General features: G+C 37.8%; 1 protein-coding gene across 2 annotated transcripts in view; it reads left to right on the forward strand.

The window, feature by feature from the left end:
• LOC145277942 (CCAAT/enhancer-binding protein zeta-like) overlaps positions 1 to 21,255 on the forward strand; it is a 72,048-nt gene extending 50,793 nt beyond the window's left edge. Inside the window, exons 1-2 of one of the 2 annotated variants that reach the window (XM_080130031.1) lie at positions 9,480 to 9,653; positions 17,783 to 21,255. In XM_080130031.1, coding sequence (XP_079986157.1) covers positions 17,783 to 21,211 — 3,429 coding nt within the window. In that variant the 5' untranslated portion in view covers positions 9,480 to 9,653 and the 3' untranslated portion in view covers positions 21,212 to 21,255. Of the gene's footprint in view, positions 1 to 9,479; positions 9,654 to 17,782 lie in introns of those variants that run through there. The other variant, XM_080130039.1, reaches the window with a different exon arrangement.
• Positions 21,256 to 23,032: the final 1,777 nt, after the last annotated feature.

Below are 23,032 nucleotides of genomic sequence, written 5' to 3' on the forward strand. Positions count from 1 at the left end.
AACCTGCAACCAATTCGCAAGAACCTTGGCCAAAATCTTTAACTTTGTGTTTAGTAGAGTCAAGGGGCTGAAATCGTCTAAGTCTTCCTCCCCACCATGCCATTGACCTTTCCTCAGCAATGTGATTACTCTCTTGGTGACCTTCCCAGGGATAGAACCCTGAACAAACTGTAGCATCTACCCCGGAACTAATTTTGACAGTGACATTGAACATTCACCGGTTCCGGAGAGCTCCAAAAAAAAAGACAAAAAAAAGCAGTGGCGCTAAATTCGAGGAGTCTCTATAAATTATAAGCTGTTTGTTGTTTTGCCCAGTGAGCACCTCGCTTCAAAACCAATGGTTGAACATATCCTTCAGAATAGGGACCAACATGGGCGATAGCCTCAAGTATAATTCGTAGGGTAGACCATCCAGCCCTTGGGACTTGTTACAGCCGACCTGCTTCAATGAAATAATGATCTCATGTTCCATGACAAGACAGCTAGCCGCTCGAGCCGCCATGAAGTGAGGCGAATCGGCCAAATAGCTGCCAAACTCTTCCACCCTGAGTCTGAGTAGTTGGGTGAAGCGTTCTGATAGACACTTCCGAAACCCCTCGCAAATCTCCCATGTCGATACGAGGGTGTGCCCTTCCAGGTTGTTTACTTTTCGAATGTACTTGTCCAAGCCACGTGTTAGAGCAGCCTTACACTCAACAGCGTCTCGTACCACTCGCTAGTCCTCCTGACCTTATCTATCTTGGGATCAAAGATTGCATTCCAATCACCCATTAGGACCACCCTATCAGGATCATCTAGGAAACCCTCCACCCATCGAAAGAAGGAAGCCCTCTCCACTGCAGAGTTGGGCGCGTAAACGGCAACTATCTGAAACACACTGTTATTAACGGCAACATCGACGACAATCGCCCGCCTGTCCTCATCCGCGTGAACAACATTCACCAACGCTAATAGGGTACGATTTACTAGCAAGAAGATTCCACGACTATAAGTACTGCCATATGCTGAGTAAACCTGGTAGTCGTTCACCAGCACCTGACAATCCCCGTCACAAATAAAGTGGGTCTCCTGCATAGCGGCAATATCTACCTTGAGGGACACCAGATCTCTTAGCACGCGCACGGCCTTGCTTCGACATCTGAGGGCCATCACATTATAAGTAGCCAAGTTTAAAGCCATGGTCACCTACCTTATTCAGTGTCACATACGGGCCTGAAATCCTCGGGAGTGAGGACGTGGCAGGCCTGTCCAAGGCTTCCTGTTAGTAATTCCGATGAAGGTAATCCATCCTTGGCCATGCCCGCCACGTCCAAGGGGAAAATGAGTTTAAGTGCCCTGTAGAAGGAGGGATGGGCATAAATAGAGATTCTTCCTTCACATTTGTAGGTGATATTGTTCAGTGAGGGATGCTCCCTATCCACCAGTTGCTGGCCTGGGATTGCATCCTTTGCTGCATTTATCATTGCCCAGAGGGCTTCTGTCCTAGCATCTTTGTTGACCCTAATGAATGTGGTCAACAGGAGAACGGTCTTGAATTTTGTTGGGTCGGCGATGTTGTCACCACCAACATAAACAAAGTTCCTTAACTTGTTGTACTGAACCCTCTGCTGGCCTTTGAGCTCAAGTATTGGTTGCAGAGGGATCCAGTTCGCAAATCCTTCCACCTGGTAGGAAGGGGAGTTTTTCATCCACTCCGTGCGGACTGTTGGGGTCAGGTTTTCCTTTACCGGGGGAGGAAGAGTGGGGGTAGGAGTGGGTTGCGTGAAACTGTTCTGGGGAAAATTGGGTGGGAGGGGGTTTGTTCTAATGGCTGGTTGGGGGTGTGGGGGTGTGGGGAGTTCAGCCTTTGCTGTGTTGCTATTGTCTTTGTGGGTGAGGGTGTCTCCTTTGGTCTTCCTGCTTTTCCTCCTCTTGTTTGTCCTTTTGGTTACTGCAGCTGCTGTTCTCTTCTCCGTGTCTGTTGCTGTCTCTGCCTCCTCTGATGCATTCTCTTCCACGGAGTCCAGGAGCTTCCTTTTGTTTGAGGAAGAGGGCGCCTGAGTGTCCATTGGTGTGGTGTCGGGTTGGGTTTTGGTCGCTATTGGCTTGGGCAGATTTTGTTGGCTCTGCCTTTCTTAGTGACCGTCACCCAAGCTGCTTCTGCCACTGGTCCAGCATTGACTGTGGCTGGGGCTGTGACTTGGGTCGAGGCTTGGGCCTCAGCTGGAATTTTAGCTGGTGCTTTGGTGGGGGCTTTTCCCAGGTGTCTGGCTGGTTGTTTATGGGACAGTCCTTAACCATGTGTCCCATTTGCTGACAGTGCCAGCAATGGGGTCTTCTCCCCTCCACGATCAGCGTCATGGTCCAATTTCCGAATTTGAACAAGGCCGGAATGGTGTTGAATTTGACCTTGTCCAGGACCATTCAAACTTTGTAATCCCCGGTCATCACGTTACGTTGGATGGAACAACAGCTTCTACATCTCTGTACTGGCTCAGTATGGCCCCGAGCTCTTTTCCGGTCATGTAGCACAGGACATTTAAAACTGAGACCAAGCCATAACTGAGTCTTAACAGGATTAAATAAAACAAGCCATTTTTTTTTTTATCTCTATCCACAATTGAACCCAGATTAACTAGATCAATTGTATATTTCAACTGATCCAAGAAAAATGGGAAGAAGCAATACCAGAATAGTGGATGGCGTCATCAGCATAAATGTTAATTATTTTAATAATATTCTCTAGAAAGTCATTTATACAGAGAAGAAACGGTGTTAGTAATAGAATAGAACTCTGAAGAACACCAACATTGATAGGAAAAGAAAATGAAGATACAACATCCAGAGTTACTCACAAAAGACATTATATCAAGAACTTTACTACCGATTCTATAGAAGACAAGAATACCACACTCTGTCAAACGCTTTCTAAATGACTAGCGCAATGGCCCTGAATTATCCATAAACTAACAGATTCGTTCAGTTACAACAGTTGAATGAAAATTATGAAAGCTATACTGAACATCACTAAAAAGACCCAGACTTTCCAGAAAATGAACACGCTTGCCGTTGACCAACCTCTCAAAAACTTTGTTAATAACAAAGAGAAGACTAACAGGATAATAGTTAGTTGGGTCAGAGAGATCACCAGAATTTTTAAAGATATGGACAACAGAGGACTCCAAACAAGAACGGAAACAGGAATGAGACAAACAGAGATTGAATAATTTTGAGACGATGGAAGAACGTTCAAGCGCACAACATTTGAGAACAACAACAGGAATCCAATCAGGACCAAAAGCCTTCGATTACTCAAGACTAGCAAGAATTCTAGCAACCATCTTTGGAGTAATAATTACAGAATCAAGAGACTAATCAGTTTTTGAAGGAAAATCTGGAGGCATCAGAATATATGAGAGAATTGTCAGCAAAAAGATCAAAGAGATTATCCTTATCCGTAGATGAAATGACCTGAAAATTATTTTAAAAAAGGAGTAGACTTGCCGCTATTAATAACTATTTTAGATTCTTCAAAAATTATGAGAGCCAACATTTTGAGATGAGATAGTCATGAATTCTTTGAGCATAGCTAAACTTAGCCTCAGAAATTGCTTTTTTGCAAGCATTGCTACTAGCTCTTCTATAGAATTGTCTAGAAGCCTCAGAATCATCCTGACAATACTGATTGAAGTAATGATTGCGATGGCCAATGACAGAAACACAAACAGATGAAAACCAGGGAGGAGAATGATGTTTGGTTTGAAACTGAAAATGAGAAATGAAGATGTCAATTCTAACAAGAAGCCAGTCAGTAATCTCCTTAGAAGCAGCATTCGGAGACATACAAAAAATAAGATCCCAATGGAGCATCACATAGGAAGCTGCGAAGCCCATCCCAATCAGTTCTTCTGTAGTTAAATGTCTTCTAATGGAAGGGACGATCAATTGAAGACTGATTAATCTCAACATCAACAACAGCATCACAAGAAGAATCCAATGGAGGAGAAGAGATAAGGTGATAATTTGGGACAAGTCATGAGAGAGAGAAAAGTTAAGACAGACTTCACCAGCAAAACCTGTGTGATTAAAGTGGGAAAACCAATCAGAATGGTGAGCATTAAAGTCATCGAAGACAAAGACAGAACTTAACAGATGAAGTTGTAATGCTTATCAATAATGTTGAACATATCAACAACAACAGGGAAGTCATCATCAGAAGAGGAAGAGCATAAAAAGAACAAATAGAAAGTGGGGTTCAGCAAAGACAACCTCAGATAAAAGGACATCTATAAAACTGGAAATACGTACAATGAAGAGATCCTTACAAAGAAAAATAGCACGAACATGGAAATGCGTGGAAGAGTCTAAACAGACAAGAACTTAACAGATGAAGTTGTAATGCTTATCAATAATGTTGAACATATCATCAACAACAAGGAAGTCATCGTCAGAAGAGGAAGAGCATAAAAAGAACAAATAGAAAGTGGAGTGAAGCCAAGACAATCTCAAACAGATAAAAGGACATCTATGAGATTCATGACTGGGAACACGTACAATGGGGAAATCTTTGCGAAGTAAATAGCAAGATGCATGGAAGAGACTAAATGGACAAGAGACAAATAACCCTCTACAGGTAAATCATTGCTATCAATAGAAAAATCTAGATCAGTCTCACAAGAGCAAGAATGTAAGGATATTTGTGCAAAAGAAAGGAATGAACAGAAAAATTTGACCTGAGACTTCTGAAATAGTAAGGTGCATGGATATGTAGAAGGCATGATAAAATAAATAAATAAATAAATAAAATAAAAAAAGGAGATAAATGTAGAATAACTTCAAGACAAATAAAGCCGGAAAAGACCCCATTACCAGCATTCAATCCTCTGGACCCCAAAACAGACTAACTAAAAAAGTTAAGCCCTTCAAGAGATCAATAGAAAAGGAAGGGGTTACCTTTTGTGTTTTTTATCTGATCCCTAAAAAACTACTTCAGCCCCTTTGGGAATAACGGTCAGCCAACAAAGAGATTCCTGAAAGCAATGAGGAAAGATGCCCCCCCTCCCCCGTTTTTACTCCTGTCTCTATCCACTGGACGCTTAAGTATCAATAATAATTACTGGCAAACTTTCAGCAGCTCAAAGAACTTTCTACATTTTCTTTCCCAACTCGAACATTCTTTTACATTGACGGAAACAGTAATTAAATGAATCCTTTTGTTGTTGTTATTTAAAAAATTTTGTTTTTCATTTCATGCGATAGTTTTCATTAATTACACTGATAAGAACCAGCACCTTTATAAGTTCAGATTCCTGACTATCAGGCGGATAACATATGGTCTCTCGGTATTTATGAAAGGATTAGGGGTGGGAAAGGATGCCATAGAGGCCACAACAAAAAATCTATGAAATGAACAACGTTGGAAGTGTGTAGATTCTGACTCCATATAATTAAAGACAGACGAATATTGAAGGTTGAGAACAGATTTTATTTACTACCAACAATTTGTATTAGGAGAGGCAAAGTGTTCGTAGGATGGAATGTGATTTAACAAAGAAGATCGTAAAATGTTTGTAGGTATGTATGAATTGACAAGGAATGAATGTTCGTAAAATGTTTGTAGGTATGTATGAATTGACAAGGAATGAATGTTCGTAAAATGTTTGTAGGTATGTATGAATTGACAAGGAATGAATGTTCATAAAATGTAACTTATCTTTTGGACGATGGAGAGGGTTAGGGTAGGCCGGTCATCCTGCTGTCGGTGATGCGTGTCCTGACTTGTAACTGGAAAGCGAGTGACTTCTTTTATCAACGCTAGCAGCCTGGCGTCTTTGTCATCTTTCTCCTCCTCACTCCTGGTTTCCTAAAACCCTCGTTTTATAGTGGCAAACTGGCTCCCAATGACTGTGATATTTGAGGTGTTTATTTTAGGCGCAGAGCTCTGCCATTGGTTGATAATTATTTTGTGGTTATCTTATTTTTTTCTTCCCAAGCGGAAGCGATGTGTGGAGCCATGTGCAAAAGACGATTTTTCATTTTGTCTCTCATGGTGGATGCGTTAACATCCGGTTCGCTGCTAATTCTCATCATGTTCCCACAGACATCAGCCCAGGAAAACGTTTACCTCCAGCATCCTTATTAGTGACATGGCTACAAGACTAGAATAGTGTGGAAAGAGAATTATGTGGTCTCTAGCTATTGTTCACACAAAATTGCAGATAACATAGACAGTGTTTTCTTCCCCCTTTATCAGGAACACTGCTCGGACTAGATGAGGACTGAGGGACAAAACAGGGTGAGAGTTATTGGCGAGAACAGAAAATGCACCCACGATGCCTTTTCTGTTCTCCATTACTTAAAAATAAATGTGGTGCCTTTAATAAGTTTCCAGACTTTTTTCGTATAGGCACTTTTATTGATAGTACACACGTGAAACTCTAGCCCATCTTGGTTAAATAGTCTGTAACAAGGATGCAGTTGTGGACTGGTGCATTCGTGCAAATCTTCCACATCTTCAGTTCCTCGCAAATAATTGTGTGTACAGTTCCCACACTAACATCAAACTGTGCACTTATTGTCTCTATAGACACACGACGGTCCTTATCCATGAAATTCTTTATTTGGCCAATCAACTCGGATGTCCACACTTCTAATCATCCCTCACAGACACCTTGCCTTCCTTGAATCTCTTATGCCACTCAAAAACTGATGCTTGATTCATGCAAGATGGTCCAAAAGTAGCCTGAAGCATTCCATGTGCTTCTGTGGCATCTTTTTTCCAAGTTTAAAGCAGAATTTTATTGCATATCGTTCTTATAGAGTGTCCTCACGTCCAGATTGCATTTTTTAAATTCACCAGCTGTGATAATCATGCTTTAGTAGAGTGTATTCCAATTCCTGCTTTAACTGTTCATTTGAACGTGAAATCATAAAAATTGATCAGTCATCTCATAAGATTTATAGCAATAACATACAAAATTTTCAAGAGTGTATAACAGTTTTAAATGCCTGTGTTAAAAATGTCTGGAAACTTATTTAAAGCACCTCATAGGAGTTCAGCTTCACACCCACTGATAAGAATCAGTACTTTTATAAGTTCTGGTATCAGTGAGCACTGCCTATTTTTGGTATGAGGGGAAATTAAATCCTCACAGATGCACCGCAATGGCTGAATCCTTACATTTAATTCTACTAAGACAAAATAACTTTCCTTTTTTTTTTTTTTTTTTTTTTTTTTTTATTACATTTTCACCCCAAACAAGGCAAATTGCCACTTTGGTGTAGGGGGCTACTATCAGGGGCAACAACTACTGGGGTACTATGTAGGGATTTGGGCAGCAAGGTGTCGGTTCACGTTACACTTGAACTTCTGCACGTCAGTACTGTTGGGGAAGCAGGGACCTGGAATGGAATTCCAGAGTCTTGCGGTTCTGGGGAAGAAACTATTGGAGTAAAAAGATCTTTTACATCTAGGGACCTCTACAGTGTGGGGGTGGGATCTAGTAGCCTGTCGGGTTTGTCGAGGGTGCTCGCGTCGTGGGGGCACAAGTGATTGCAGTTCATCAGAGCATTCACCACTAAAATACTTGTAGAACAGGCAGAGGGATGCAACATTTCGTCGATGGGACAGAGGCTGAAGCTTAGATGCCAGTTCAGGGCCTATCAGATTTGCGACTCTCTTTTGAACCTTGTCAAGGAGCGAGAGACTAGTAGCAGATGCACCAGCCCAGATGTGGCAGCAATACTCCATACATGGGCGAATGGTGGCCTTATAGAGGTACAGGATACTTTCGGGTGTTAGTAGTTTTCTAGCACGGTAGAGAGAGCCTACCTTTCTTGCAGCGGCCCTGGCAATGCCTTCAATGTAATTGTTCCAACTCATGTTTCCTGTGAACGTTAGGCCAAGGAGTTTGAAAGATGGACTCTCAGATAAAGAGTCGTTGGCCATTGCTATTGGTGGTAGAGAGGGTTTCTTGTAATTATTGAATGAAACTAGTTTAGTCTTGGCAGCATTGAACGCGACCAACCACTTTTGTCCCCATTCCACTACAGATTGGAGGTCTTCCTCTAGTGTTTCTGCCATTTCTTTAGAAATGTGTTCATTCGTCTTCCTGTCGTGTCTGCCATAGAGTGTAGTGTCATCAGCATATATACCCATCTCAGAGGCAATGTTGTCGGGGAGGTCATTTATGAATATCAGGAACAATAGAGGTCAACAACTACAAGAATTCTTTCCAACCACTGATTGTCATGGGTGATAGCACCTTTCCCAAGAGGTTAAACTAATTGGCTTGACATTCTTAAACCATATGAATTGGCATCAGTATATAGAAAATGCTGGCAACTCTGCTTTAAAAAAATAGGTTCCCTTTATCGGGCTAGAAAATTTCTCATGCCTTAAAGTATCCTATATTTTGGGAATTTTATTTTTCTTAACTCTTTCAGCTATGAAGCTGGGCGATGGCGGTGGTGAGGGTCTGTTTGGGGCTCAGCTTCTTTATGACTCATCTTTTGTCTCCTATTTAGCATCGCAGAGAGTCTCGTAATCAGCCGAGAGTAAAAAAAGGGAACGGGAATGTTCAGGGGAGGAATTTCCGTTGGACCTTTTCGTGGTGGCCATTTTAATTAGATCCAGAATTACAACTGAAGAAATGGGTTGTGCAGGCATTTTTCAGTTAACAGGCCTTCTATATCTCGGTGGCCGTGGTTGTGCTTTTCAGATCTCTATCCTAAAACAATTACAGATGTTGAAAGTCCTGGAAGATTTCTTTAAGAGAAAAGACAAGTCTTTTTTTTAGCACCCCATAGAGGTGCTTCGATGCCAGAAGATTTTTTTATTCTTACAGTATCTTTCGTCAGATTGCTTTCCTTTGAATTTCCATTGCTGCTCCCTATTTCCCTGACAATATCAACATAAAGAAATTTAAATATAATGTGAAAAAACATTTTGCTACCCAGCTTTTCACCCAGATTGCCCCCTATAAATCTAGTACCTATCACAGTACTCCCTTTACGCTTCAATATGCTTGTGTTTTAGTGAACAACTTCTTCAGATTAAATATTTTTAAAATAAAGTAAAAAAAAAAATGAGATTTTTTAAAGTCCTTCGGTGAAAATGTGCTGGGGACCACTCGAAGGCGATCAATGTGCACTGGTTGTCCAACCTGCAAAAGGTGTTTATTTCGAAACGAAAGCCGTTCTTAACATGAGGATGTTGGGGGGGAGGGTTATTCCAAAAGGCATTTTCTTATTTTCATCCCCACCTCTCATCCCGTAATCAGCTTCTTAAAGGTAAGTCTTCAGGTGGTTTTCTAGTGCACTTTCACCAGTCCTTCTTCTCCTTGATAATGCAGCCAAAATCACTTACAACTATTTTTATTTGTGAAATTTTTAATTATATTTTTGTTGGGGGGGGGGTAGCAGAGAGGGAAAGAGACTGACTGAGAAGCTGTCGCAAACGGAGACGGGTTGTAAGTTTGCGGGACTTTTTTTCCATGTACACCGTAAAGTTATCTCCCTTTTCAAAACTAAACACCGCACATGCGTTTCTTTTTAATTCTCTTTTTAGAACGTGAAAACTAAATCAAAATAACATAACACAAATAATGAAATAATTCTCATACTATTCAGTGTTTGAGTTTTATTCAGGATAAGCACGAATAAAATTATTAATCGTAAGTATTTCTTTTTTTAAATCAATCCATCAATCAATGATTGTGCAGCATTTATAGTGTCGTCATACTACACGTGTTTTTTTTTTATTAACATTATTCAATTGCGTATTATTATTAAACACTGTTTAAATTTCTATATTTTCTTGATTTTTGGAATTATACTTGATCTTTAGTTCTCATTAAATGTTATGATAATGTTTAATGTAGTTTAGTGTTAACTCGCGAAATATGAACGCCTAAAACTCTGAATTTATGAACACGTGTTACTGTTACTGTGTCTAGTTTTGTCGGTGGAAACTAATCTTTAAAAAGTTAATATATGGATTTAGTTTTATTTTTATAATTGCTAAGTAATAAATTAGTTTTAAATTGAATGAATGTTAACATGGAAAGTTTATATCTTGATAATCACAGCTTTATTATTTCATAAATTTGTCGGTGCTTGTACAAAGGCGACAGATCAAACAAGGGAGATAAATCGTGAAACAAGGAAGATTTTTTATTATTAAATTATTAAATTGGGTAATCGTGAAGAAAGAGAGAGCCTGTTTCCTCCGTTTGACTATAGGTGGCGTTACTGTCGGTCCACCTAGTTACGGAAGCACAAAATGTATATAATGGCACCCTTGAAATAAAAAATGTTTTTATATTTTAATTTTAAACATTTTTTTTGTTGTTTTTTGCAAACATATTTAAGATTTTTGTCTTTTTTTCAAACATATTTACGTTTTTTTTTTTGTTTTTTTGTTTTGTTTTTGCAAACATATTTAAGTTTTATTTTTCCAAACATTTACGTTTTGTTGCTTGTTTATTTTCAAACATTTACGTTTTTTTTGTTTTTTTTACTTTTTTTTTGTTTTTCGTTTTTGGTTAAAAACACTAAAAACATATCCAGTTAGGTAGAAAAGTAACTTATTTTGCCTAATATTTATTTGTTATATATTTGTTTTTTGACAACTTTTCGAATCTGTGTACAGTTGAGTACAGTAATACAAACCCAACACCCCAAACCTCTACATGTTAAGAACGACTTTCAGAATAACACCCCCCCATCCCAATCTCCCCATGTTAAGAACGGCTTTCGAAAACTCTTGGCAGGTTGGACAACCAGTGCATATTGACCTTTTTTTAATTGTTTTTATTCCACTTCAGGTCATAGAACTTGTGAAACTTTGTTGTTTTTATTAATGTGACCATACCATCGACGTCTACTCTTCGGTACACATCTCTCTATGCTGTCCAAATTTAATTTTCCTCTGAAGTCATCAGATTTAAGCTTGTTTTTAACACTTGCATTACACATCCATTATTGTGTCATTCTCATTTCTCTGCATGCAACACACTTCTCAACCATTCGTCAACAGTGGTAACGCTCTACTGGTTAGTAATGGCAGAAATTTCCTGAACTTATTCCATTCACTCCAAGTTCTTGCAATCACTTGATCAGTACTTGATCCACTCGATGCATAATGATATCAGTTCGACTGAGCTTCAATCTATGGCCCTCACCCTGTAAAAAATTCACAACAAAAACTTCTCCAACTACAACCAGTGTCTATAATTTCCCTTCCGCCCTCTTTGTCCATAAACTAAACGTTTTTCTCCTAGAATTGCCCATCTATGAAACACAGTCATCAAGCTGCTTCCTAGCTAGCTAAATCTTGCCGTTTTCAAGTCCAATGTAAACAAATTCTTGTTGAGCCGTCCTCTTAAATGATACTTATGCAGAGAAGGTACCGTGCTATTTTTTTTATAGTATGGTATCTTTTGTTACTTGTAAATTGTTAAGTGAAACAAAACACCCTCCCTTCCCCATATTAAGAATGAATTTCTAAATAATGTTATTTCAGCACAGTACCTTCTTTGCATAAGTAACTCTTAAATAATCAATTTCTGACCAGTTAGAAATATTGTAGGGAAAAATGTAGTGATTGCGAAAATGATTTACCTCAGAAATATCCAACTCTTTGTTTTTTTTTGTTTTTTTTTCCACAAATTGAGCAGAAGAACTTTCATCATTTTGGAGACTTTCCAACTTTCTAGCACTACAACTACTGATCATGATTTTTGTTTTGGTAACATTCATTCTAAAATCTTAACATTTAAGTCACCAACATAACAAGTTGACCTTCCATTGTTTTGCAGATAATTTCTAGATTATCAGCATAAAATAACTCTTAAAAACAATTCATACAAAACTCCTAAAAATTCAACCCCTTTGTCCGTTCTCAAACACGACATTCACACCAACATTTGTGCTACAGCCAGGATCGTGAGAAACGTCATTCGTCTCCCCCTGGTCAAAACCAGCCCAACAATTACGTAGACTATGTTAAGCAGCAGATGATGATTGGGATTGATACGAGCTGTCATCTCATTAGTATTACAAGCGTATGCTGTATTTTCATGGATATTGGCAATATTACATACCTTATGTGCTTCAACAAGTCATATCTTTTTTATTTGTGGGTCAATTTTTAAAAGAATTACATTGATGGAAAGAGAATAGAATAAGCATTCAAATGATGTTAATTTATTTTTCTTTTATGCATTCAATGTTTTTATACTCCAAGTTAAAAATGAAAAAACAATAAAAAAAAATGACAACAAAAAGGGGAACTATTTTTTTAATGTTTACATTTCATACGTTACGTTTGGATACACATGCGCTGGGTCAAATTTGATTGGATATGGCTGAAGTTTTACAGGCTATATAAACAATATATAGCAAAGTTGATGAAGATTATTTCAAAATTGATAAGATAAATCGGCATATATCATCCATTTTCATATAAATAATAGTTTCAGAATTATTTTCATGTATAATATGTAAATATTTGATAATTATTAATTGTGTGGAAATTTCTTTAAAATGTTATCTTTTATAGAAATTCAAATCCACTTAATGGTGGAAATGGCTCGCTATGCGCTGACCAGCGCTCAGCTGACTAAAGTCAGTGCATTAACGAGTTTCGTTTGTATTCTCTTAAAAATAAAAAACATTTTTCTGCTTTCAAAATGAAAGCAGAAAAATCAGTTTCATTTTTTATTCTGAATTTGTCAATTAAAAAAAATTATTTTCAAGTTTTTCAAATTTGATTTCCAAACAATATTTTGTTGTTTTTAACGCTTTTAGTACACATGTACTAAAAGCGTTAAAAAAAAAAATGTACGAAGCACATGCATTTCTGTTATCGTGATATTTATAACTTACTTGTACTTAAGGTAGAATTGTGTTTTTTAGGGGTCAAAAAAAGAAAAAAAATATATATATATAAGAAATAAAAGGTACTTGTGCACTTATGCTACCATGCTGAAATAATAATATTATTTAGAAACCCATTCTTAACATGGGGAAGGAAGGATGTTTTTGTTAACTATTCTGTACTTTTACCTAACAATTAAATAAAAAAGATATTGTGAAACTTCAAGTCTGTTGCCCGGGCCGCTGGGAAAATGGTGGGATCCTTCTACTGCTCCAGAAGATATCTCACTACTGATGCAATTCTCTATCTCTATAAAAGCCAAGTACGTCCAAAGATGGATTACTGCTGCCACATCTGGGCAGAAGCTGCTAAAAACAGCCTATCCTCCCTTGACAAAGTACAAAATAGACTTCATGGCTTAGTGGGGGATGCTCTCTTCTCTTCCCTGCAACCTCTCTCCCACAGAAGAGACGTTGCGAGCCTGTCTTTGTTTTATCGTTATTTCCATGGCAAGTGCTCGTCCGAGCTCCAATCTCTGGTCCCCCCTCGCCAATCCTTCACGATAAACACCTGTCTAGCTAAAATCCCTGTCAGTAATTTCCCCCATTCTTTATCTGTGCCTAAATCAAAATGTAGATTCCATGAACAAAGCTTCTTTCTGAGAAGTGCACGCCTGTGGAACATTCTTCCGTTTGCCTGTTTCCCACCTGGCTACAACTTGGATGTCTTCAAGTCCAACATAAACAAATTCCTGATTAATCGCCCCCTTAATAAGACACATTATCAAATCTCCAATACCAACTATTACTACGATACTATCCCATTGATTATTGTACACAAAATAACCCTTATCCCCGAGTGGCTTCCGGGCCTTGATAAGTGGTGATCCCCATGTAAAAAAAAAAAAAAAAAACATTGTCAAAACCATTTTTTTCAAATCTGTGAAACAAACCCATTTTTTTTTAACTGAGGATATCTAAATAATAATAATAATTAGGCGGTTCAATAAAGAATTTCATTGTGATGCATTTTGTAAATTTTTACCTTGTTTCCGCCTTAATTTTCCTTTAAAATGACTACCTTGTAAGATTTTCAGGTATGCTGAAAACGAATATCGCATTTCAATTTTTTGCAGATAAGTAGCTTTCTGGATATGAAGCAATGTCATTTCTTATGTTATTGCTAGTGGCCATCTTAGTACGCGCGTTTGCGCATAGTTTCTCGGGGATGTGCTCGTGCATACCAAGATGGCCACCAGTGATAACATAAGAAATGACATTGTTTAATATTCGGAAAACTACTTATTTGCATAAAATTTAAATGTGATATTTGTTTTCAGCATATCCTAAAACCTCTAAAAGCAATCATTTTTAATGTTAAGTTGGAAATAAGGTAAAAAATTACTGTTTTAGTTTTTTGTTTATATAGCTTAATTTTAAGTAAAACAACAGAATAGAAATGACAAAAATTACCATCAACTGGTGAATATATTGTTGTTGCTTATCAGGATTCCTGGTATCCTGGTACTGTGAAAGTTACATCAAGGATCCATGTAGAGTACGATTTATGGTTGCATCTCAGAAAATAGAAAATTTTAAGCCAGATAGAGAGGTCCCAAAATGCCCAAGTTCTGATCGACTATGGGAATTTCCATCTTTTACAGAAATCCAAAATCTATATGAAAAATTTTTTTCGATTTACTTCTGAGATTAATTCATATCTACTCAAGGTTTTTTTCTGTGAGAGGAGTAGTAAATACTGGCCATGAATGCTCTTTAGGCATTTAATGGCTACACCCCACTACACTCAGGTGAGGAGGCAGGAAAATGCCTACTCTCAATAAAGCTATATTTAAATACCACTATAATACTTAGTTTTGTTCATTAATAGACATCCACTGTATGATACCATGCTCCAGTTTTTAAAAAAATTGAAATTTGTACATATTAATTTATAATTCATGGCTTATGGTAAAGAGATACATCAGATTTGACTGCATAATCAGAAAGAGCACACAATTTTAAATAAGAGTGCCAAGTTTCATGAGAATAGATTGAAAAATAAATAAATGGTGGCAAAATTACCAAATTTCTTGAAATGTTGAGGTCTGTAATTTAGCCCACTTTTTCTAAAGAAAAATGTCCACAGAAAAGCATTAATTTTGGCACTTAAAATTCTCGTGACTTTTGAACTACTGATGGTATTTGCATGATTACAAACGGTTTTAAGCATCTTTTACATCTTTTCATGCAAGTTGATGAAATAACAATTATCTAAAAAGAAAAAACCAACTTGTAATGCTAATCTCATTGACATACTCCTAATACAAATGAAAAGCAATTAACTTGGTACAGAACTCCAGTGTACTTTAATTTTAATATTAAAGCTGTCACTAAATGTGCTGTTAATTCTAACAAGATTTTGAGAATTTCTGTACGACAATCTTCACCGATAACTTGTTTAGTCTTAGTTTATGCTAATTCTATTACACAACATTCCTTGGTAGTTTGTCAGAAGCTTTCTTCAAATCCATAAAATCAAAATACAGATTATTGGTTTTGCCGGGGGTGGGTGGGGGGGGGATAGGGTAATTAAAAATTGCTACTACGAAAAGAGAAAACACCATAGAATTATAATTTTAATGCATAAAAAGAGTAATAAGATTTATTTACTTAGTAGTTAGGGTATGGAAAATATTTTTTTAAAAAATGTTTGATACACATCATATTAAAATTTTATTTTTAACACAACAAAGGAAAGATTAAGATTAATGTCTGATTAGTTTGCAAATTTCATGACAAAATTCCTCAGAGGATTGGCAACAAACTTATAAAAGAACAGGGATGCTTTATCAAATTATTTTTTTACTGACAAAATCCTTGCCTTTCTAAGAAAAAATGATTCCATATCCAGTTATTTCCCATCATGCCCAGTTTGAGGTCCACTTTAGAAAATGAATCGATTTATGTCATAAAATAAAAAAATCTTGTTTTTCTGACTGAAAAGGAGCTAACTCCAAATAATTAAAACCTGCAAGATTTTAGAAAGCCATTCTTAACATTTGAGTGGGGTATTGGTAAAACTCAACTATGCTTAAAAATGATTTTCTTTATAAATATAAAATCAAACTACTTGATCAATGTACGTGATTTTTGGAATATGATGTTTTCATTTTGTCACAGGTACATACATCATACAGATTTTTCTTTGTTTTTGCTTTTGAATGTGGGAGGGAGTTCTAGATAAACATGAAAATAGTTTTTACGATGCCAACGAAGAAAAAGAAAAAGTTTGAAAAGTAATAGCGATGTCTATGTATGCCATTATCGCTGCTATTTAAGGGCTAGCATTCAAGAGAGTTGGAACTACAAAAAGGTTTCATTTTTATAAAAAACAAGTGAAGCATGCGTGGTCTCCCATGAGTGCACAGTGAACAAGCATAAAAAAATTACTAGATTCAGCATTTTTCCGGCCCCCCACCCCCATTTAGCCTCAAAAGTCTCCAGAGGATGTCAAATCCTGGTGAAAATGAACAAACTGTGCAATTTTAAGCCTTAACATATGTAAATTTGACTTCTGTACCATGCAAAAAAATAAATGACTAAGTCCATCATCCCCCCCCCCTTATTTAACCCCAAAAGTTCCCAAATCCTTAACATATTTAAATTGGGAGTTCAGCACCATGCAAAACTGCTAAATAGACATACACAGAAAATTTTGGACAAATATGTTAAAATAGTCCGAAAAATGGAGTGTTTTTATTAGCTCTAAAAGAGCCCCTGGAGCACACCCAAGAGTTAGCACAAAGTATAGATAAACAAAATTATGTAGAAATCAGTTAGTTATAACTTTTCAGAAAGTTTTATAAAAAAAATCCATGGCATCAGTTTTTTTTTTAATAAGTACAAAAGTGTCAATTTTAGCCATTTTAACCCGAAAGGCACTCCTAGGGGGCAACCAGAGTTTTCCCGGAAAATCCATTCGGTTACTTTTTTTACTCATATCATGTTTAATGTTTGTGCAAAATTTCAAAAAAATTCCAAGGCATGGTTATTGAGAAAAGTGCGGACGGACGAACAGGCAAGGGTGAATTTATAGGTCCACCCTCCTTTTGTCGGGAAATCAAAGAGTAGATTATATAGCCTATTAAAAACAGGCATAAGTTATATAGGCCATTGACTTAGAGTGAGTGATTTATGCCAAATTGATGGTTCGATATGGCTAAATTTGTGCTCGTTTTTGCATTAAATACTAACCTTATTAATCAACAATCGTGTGTCAAACATATACCATAATACTTAGTTTGCTGCACCTTATTATTATAAAGGTCTATATAAAATTCCAACTAGTAGTAGTCCTGGGTATGACCTTAAACTATATTTGATGTTGAAGCCCCAGCTTGTGTGCTTTGAGGAGTGTGGAGCCACCCTTTAATTGCCATTGCTCCCAGGTCTACTCTGACCCAGAGTGGTAGTACCAGTTAGGGTCCGAACTATGGGTTAAATAGAAGCTGACTTGAAAATAAAAACAAATATATTCTATTAAAACAACTTTTTTTCAAAATCACTGGATTTGGCATTAAATAACCTGAAAAGAGTTGATATGCCATAAAGCAAAAACAACCAACGAAATAACTAGTAGTTTCCAGGAAAACTTCTGCATAAAATGTGGTATTGTGGTGACCAATCCCTACCTGTATTGTACAGATGCCGTAATACTTAGTTTGCTGCACTTTATTATAACAAAGATCTATACCAAATTTCAGTCAGATCAGCCCAATAGTTTCAAAGAAAAATGGAATGGACAGATTAATAGGAAAAATATATAGATGCTTGTAATGAATAACAGCATTTGATGGTTCAAAATTCTTCATCTTTCACATTTATATTTTTAGTCTTAATTATTATTATTTTTTCTTTGCAGATGGGCGAAAAAATCGCATCTTCTGCTAAAATGACAAAACATGCGACTAATCTTGAGAAACGTGGGAAAAAACGAAAGAAATCATCATCATCAGCAGCAGGAAAATCAGAAGACGACTTTAATTTGGATGAAGTTCTGAAATTGGGTGGAACCAAAGCGGATTTTGACCTTCTGCAAAACTTGGATGATGACGACAGTAAAAAAGGTTGCAAGAAAAGTACTAATGACGTTGGTGAGGACGAGATTCGAACGCTCATCAAAAGTATGGGTTTAAAGACAGCAGCGACATCTGGGAGTAAAAAACTGTTGCCAGAAAAGGGACTTCCTGTCGACTTTAACTGGGGTGAAATGACACCTGATCAAATAGCGCAAAAACCTTTGAAAGGGACCAAAAACGCAAAGGATGCTGAAGTTAGCAAAGAAACCACTCCAAAGATATCAGACGAAAATGTTGACACGCAAACAATAGCACCTAAGAAAAAGAAGTCAAAAAATAAGTACAGACCTGAATCGGTTGAGAGTAAACCAACAAAAAAGTCGAGTGATGAAAAGCTCCTAAATAATAACGTATCAAGCAACGTGAATGTTTCTCGGAAACAAAAAAAAATCAAAAAGGGCAAAACGGATGGTTTGATTATCAAACCAGGAGATTCGTGGTTCAACTTACTTCAAGATATCAAATCAAAAGATGATACAACCCAACTGGCACCAACCTCCAATTATAGCAGTGTGAAATCTTTAGAATCCGAAGCAGCTGAGTTATACGAGAAAGACGTAGAAAAATATCGAGAAAACCGAAACAAGTGCAAGAAATCTGAAACTGAATGGTACGAAAAGGTTGTTTCATCGGGTACGCTTAGCGACAAGCAAGCTGCATTACAGCTGTTTATTGCGGAGTCTCCTGTTCACAATTTGTTCTCCCTCGACTCGTTGATAGCCATGTCCAAGAAAAAGGGTCGTAAGGAATGTATCATGGCAGCAGAAGCCATCAAGGACGTCCTTGTGAAAAATCTTTTGCCCAAGAATCGTCAGCTGAATGCGTTTAATGCTCATAAGATGCATGAAATTGACCAAAACAATCGTGAACGGCAACTTCTGCTCTGGTATTTCGAAGGGGAACTGAAAAAACGATTCAGCGTTTATGTGGAATCGCTTGTTGCAATGCTTCAAGACAATGTTGATGCTCCAAAGGAAAAAGCTTTGGGGATAATAAGCAGCCTCCTTGCTCATACGTTGGAAGAACAGACGGTTTTGTTAAATGTTTTGATCAATAAGGTTGGAGATCCGAATTACAAAATTGCCTCAAAAACTGTCTACATTCTTACAAAACTGATAAAGATTTGCCCACTCAAGAAATCTGCTATCATCGACGAAGTTGAGAAACTCGTTTGCCGTCCGAACATGCAACAAAAAGCACTTTACTACGCATTTTGTTTCCTATCGAATATTCGTCTTAAAGAAGGCGAGAGCAAACTGGCAGAACGACTGATCAAAATTTATTTTTCTTTCTTCCAGCGATTTATCAAGCAAGGCGAACTGGACAATCGAATGCTGAGCATCTTGTTGGCGGGCGTCAATTCTGCATTCCCGATCATTTTAGAAAACCGTGAATTTATACAAGACCAAATGGACACATTGCACCGAATTATTCATTTGGTAAATTTCAACACAAGTCTTCAAGTGTTAATGTTGCTTTACCAAATCTTAGAAACCGGAGACAACCTCTCTGATCGTTTCTATTCTGTGTTTTATCGCAAAATGTGCGATCCTGCTTTGAAAAGCTCCAATCGGCAGGTTCATTTTCTGAACCTTTTATTCCGTGCCATCAAGAAGGATCACTCCGTAGCTCGGGTTAAGGCTTTCATAAAACGTCTACTCCAGATTTGCTGCTACCAGTCGCCTCCCTTTGTGTGTGGGGCCCTCTGCCTCTTATCGGAGGTGTATCGGGAAAAACCAGACCTTGTCAATTTAAAGAACATTTCTGAAAATTTTGATGATGGCGAAGAACATTTCAAGGACGTTGATTTGGACAGTGATGATGAAAACGAAAAGAAAATGAGGAAGAAAATTGAAAATCAAAAAGTTTATGATTCGGATTCCGATTCCGAAAAGGCCACAAAATCTGAAAAATGTTCAGACGAGTCGCAAGAAACGCCTGCATCATCTTGGATCCATCATGAGAACCTGCAGACTGTTCCACTGGAAATGTCATATGCCCCTCATCATCGGAACCCCCTCTATTGTCAAGCGGAAACCACTCCTTTGTGGGAACTACAGAAGCTTTCATTACACTACCATCCGACCGTTGCTCTTTATGCCTCGACATTATTGTCTGGAAAATTTATCGATTTCGATGGTGATCCTCTTGAAGACTATACACTCATGAGATTTCTTGATCGATTTGTTTTCAAGAATCCTAAAAAAGTCGAAAATGTGAAAGACACGTCAGCACCAAAGAAGCATCAGTACAAACCGACAGGAATTAAACTGATCCCGGTCAACAGCAGTGCGTACCTTGAAGACGAATCATCGATTCCTGTGGAAGAGAAATACCTGTACAAGTATTTTGCCCATAAAGATGCGGAAAACCAGAAGAAGGGGATTTTCAGCGATGATGAAGAGGTGGACGATGAGGAGTTTGACAAGTTTATTGAGAACTACGAAGGATGCAGTAAGGATTACGAGCTTGACGGTTTTGATTTCTATCATGAGCTCAGCAAGCAAACAGGCAAAAAGAAAAACATCAAAGATGATTTTAGCAGTGATGAGGAGTCTGAGGCTGACGGAGCAGAGGAGTCGGATGAAGATGTTGATTTCGGAAATGATTTCATGTCAGAGTTCAAAGAGTTGGATGATGATGATGACGATGACTATGGTGATAAGAATGATAATGATGACGATGATGATCAAGATATGGAAACTGATGACTTTGGCAAGAAAGGAATTTTCAATGAAGAAGATATTAGGTTTTCTGACAGTGATTCGGATGCTGATGCTATTGACTTCCAAGAGGAGGAGGATGGTGATGATGATGATGATGATGAACGCGTTTCCCAGAAGAAAAAACTTAAACGGTCAATTGAAAATTCCAAAGACAATCCCAAGGATGTTTCCAAACTGTTCATGGCCGCTGAAGAATTTTCCAGCATATTAGAGGAGGGGCATTCCGAGAAGGCACTGAGCAGCCACGCTTTGGTGAATCGAGACAAGGCGAGCGCCAAACAGTTGAAATGGGAAATGGAACGCGAGCGTTGGATGAAAGGAATAAACTGGAAGTCAAAGAAGCGAACGCAACATAACTGGAAGAAAAAAAAGAGTAGCGGTAGCAGTGGGAAGAAAAACTTCGCCTCTGGTGGCGTTTCCAAAAGATTAAAAAAGAAAGGACAGAAAAATATTAAAAAGGACAAAAGAAAGATGAAAAAGAAATAAACTGTTTATTTTTATTCAATAAAATTTTTTATTATTCAAACAAATTTCTTCTAAATTCTTCTTAATCGTTATCTTATAGAGTGACATCTTTATCGAAAAGAGAGAGAGAGGGAGTGGCATACTATTAATATCTTTTTTTTTTCATATTAGCTATTAACTGCTGCATAAAAAAAATAATGCGAGCACATTGAAGAGAGGGGGTGGCATGCCATCGATATAGGCAATTGCTTATAACAATGTTTGAGATTTATTAGCAGATCTACCTTGCATTGCCTGGATCAAACAATGTTTATCTCTCTCTCTCTTTCTCTCTCTCTCTCTCTCTCTCTCATTCCTCCTCCCACTCCCCACCCCTTTCTTCATCTAACATCCTCTCTTGACATACACACACATAACTCAAAACGTTTTCTTAAGAATTGCTTCCCATCACCCTGGAAAATCTCATCCGTATGCCCTGCATTTAAGAATTCAGGTGATCGGTCTTCTCCCTCTCAGTATAGGCCAATAAGTCTCCTGTGCGTCATGAGTAATCTCTCGATGGAGGCAACCTTTCTAGGGAAATTGCTCTTGACATATCAAAAGCCTTTGATAGGATATGGCATAAAAGTTTACTCCATCTCCAGCTATGGTATAGATGAAAATGTTTTCTCAATTATTAAATCATTTCTCTCTGATACGTTGGATGGGCAGAAATCAGAAGCTCACAGTATTAATGCTGGAGTGCCTCAAGGGTCCATCCTGGGCCCAACTCTCTTCCTGATCTACATTAATGATCTTCCAAATCACATCCTTACATCATTCATAGACATTTATGGTGATGACACTACCATTTATGGTAGCATATCTAAGACCATAAACGACCAAGTTCTCTCCGATTCTCTCTCCTCTGATCTTGAGCATCTGGTACAATGGAGAAAGAAGTGGCTGGTTACTCTTAATGCATCTAAAACCAAGCTTTATTTTTACATCATCAACGCTCTGATTCCCATCTGGCAATTGAAATGAATGGCTCTCGTCTTGAGGAGGCTTCATGTTTTGACAAGCTTCTGGGCTTGATCTTTACTCTTAATCTGAAATGGAACACATACATCAAATCCGTTGCCAAGGCCACTGGAAAAATGGTGGGATCCTTCTATCGATCCAGTAGATATCTCACTGCTGATGTGATTCTCTATCTATATAAGAGCCAGGTACGTCCAAGGATGGAGTACTGTTGCCACATCTGGGCAGGAGCTGCTAGGAAGGTCTTGTCCTACCTTGATAGAGTTCAAAATAGACTTTGTGGCTTCGTAGTAGATGTCCTTTTCTCTTCCCTGCAACCTCTTTCTCACAGAAGAGATGTTGCGAGTTTGTCTTTGCTTTATCGTTATTTTCATGGAAAGTCCTTGACTGAGCTCCAATCTATGGTCCCCCCCTTGCCAAACTTTCATAAGAAATACTCGTCTAGCTGAAAACACTATCAATAATTCCCCCCACTCTTTATCTGTGCCTAAACCTAAACGTAGATTCCATGAACAAAGCTTCTTTCTTAAAAGTGCACGCCTGTGGAACTGTCTTCCGTTTTCCAGCTGACTACAATATGGTTGTCTCCAAGTCCAACATAAACAAGTTCTTGATGAGCCGTTCTACTTAAGTTAACAAATTTACCGAATTTCCATTACTAACGATTACTATATTGTCCAATTGACTACTGTACACTCTTTAACCCTTATCCTCGAGTGGCCTCTGGGCCTTCATAAGTGGTGATGCCTATGTAAAAAAAAAAAAAAATCTGTGAAAAACACAGTTACTTCCCTTTACATGATAACATTAAAAGACGGC

The sequence above is a fragment of the Euprymna scolopes genome, chromosome 1 (assembly GCF_053919585.1).
Source record: "Euprymna scolopes isolate OS-2025 chromosome 1, ASM5391958v1, whole genome shotgun sequence".
Lineage (NCBI taxonomy): Eukaryota > Metazoa > Mollusca > Cephalopoda > Sepiida > Sepiolidae > Euprymna > Euprymna scolopes.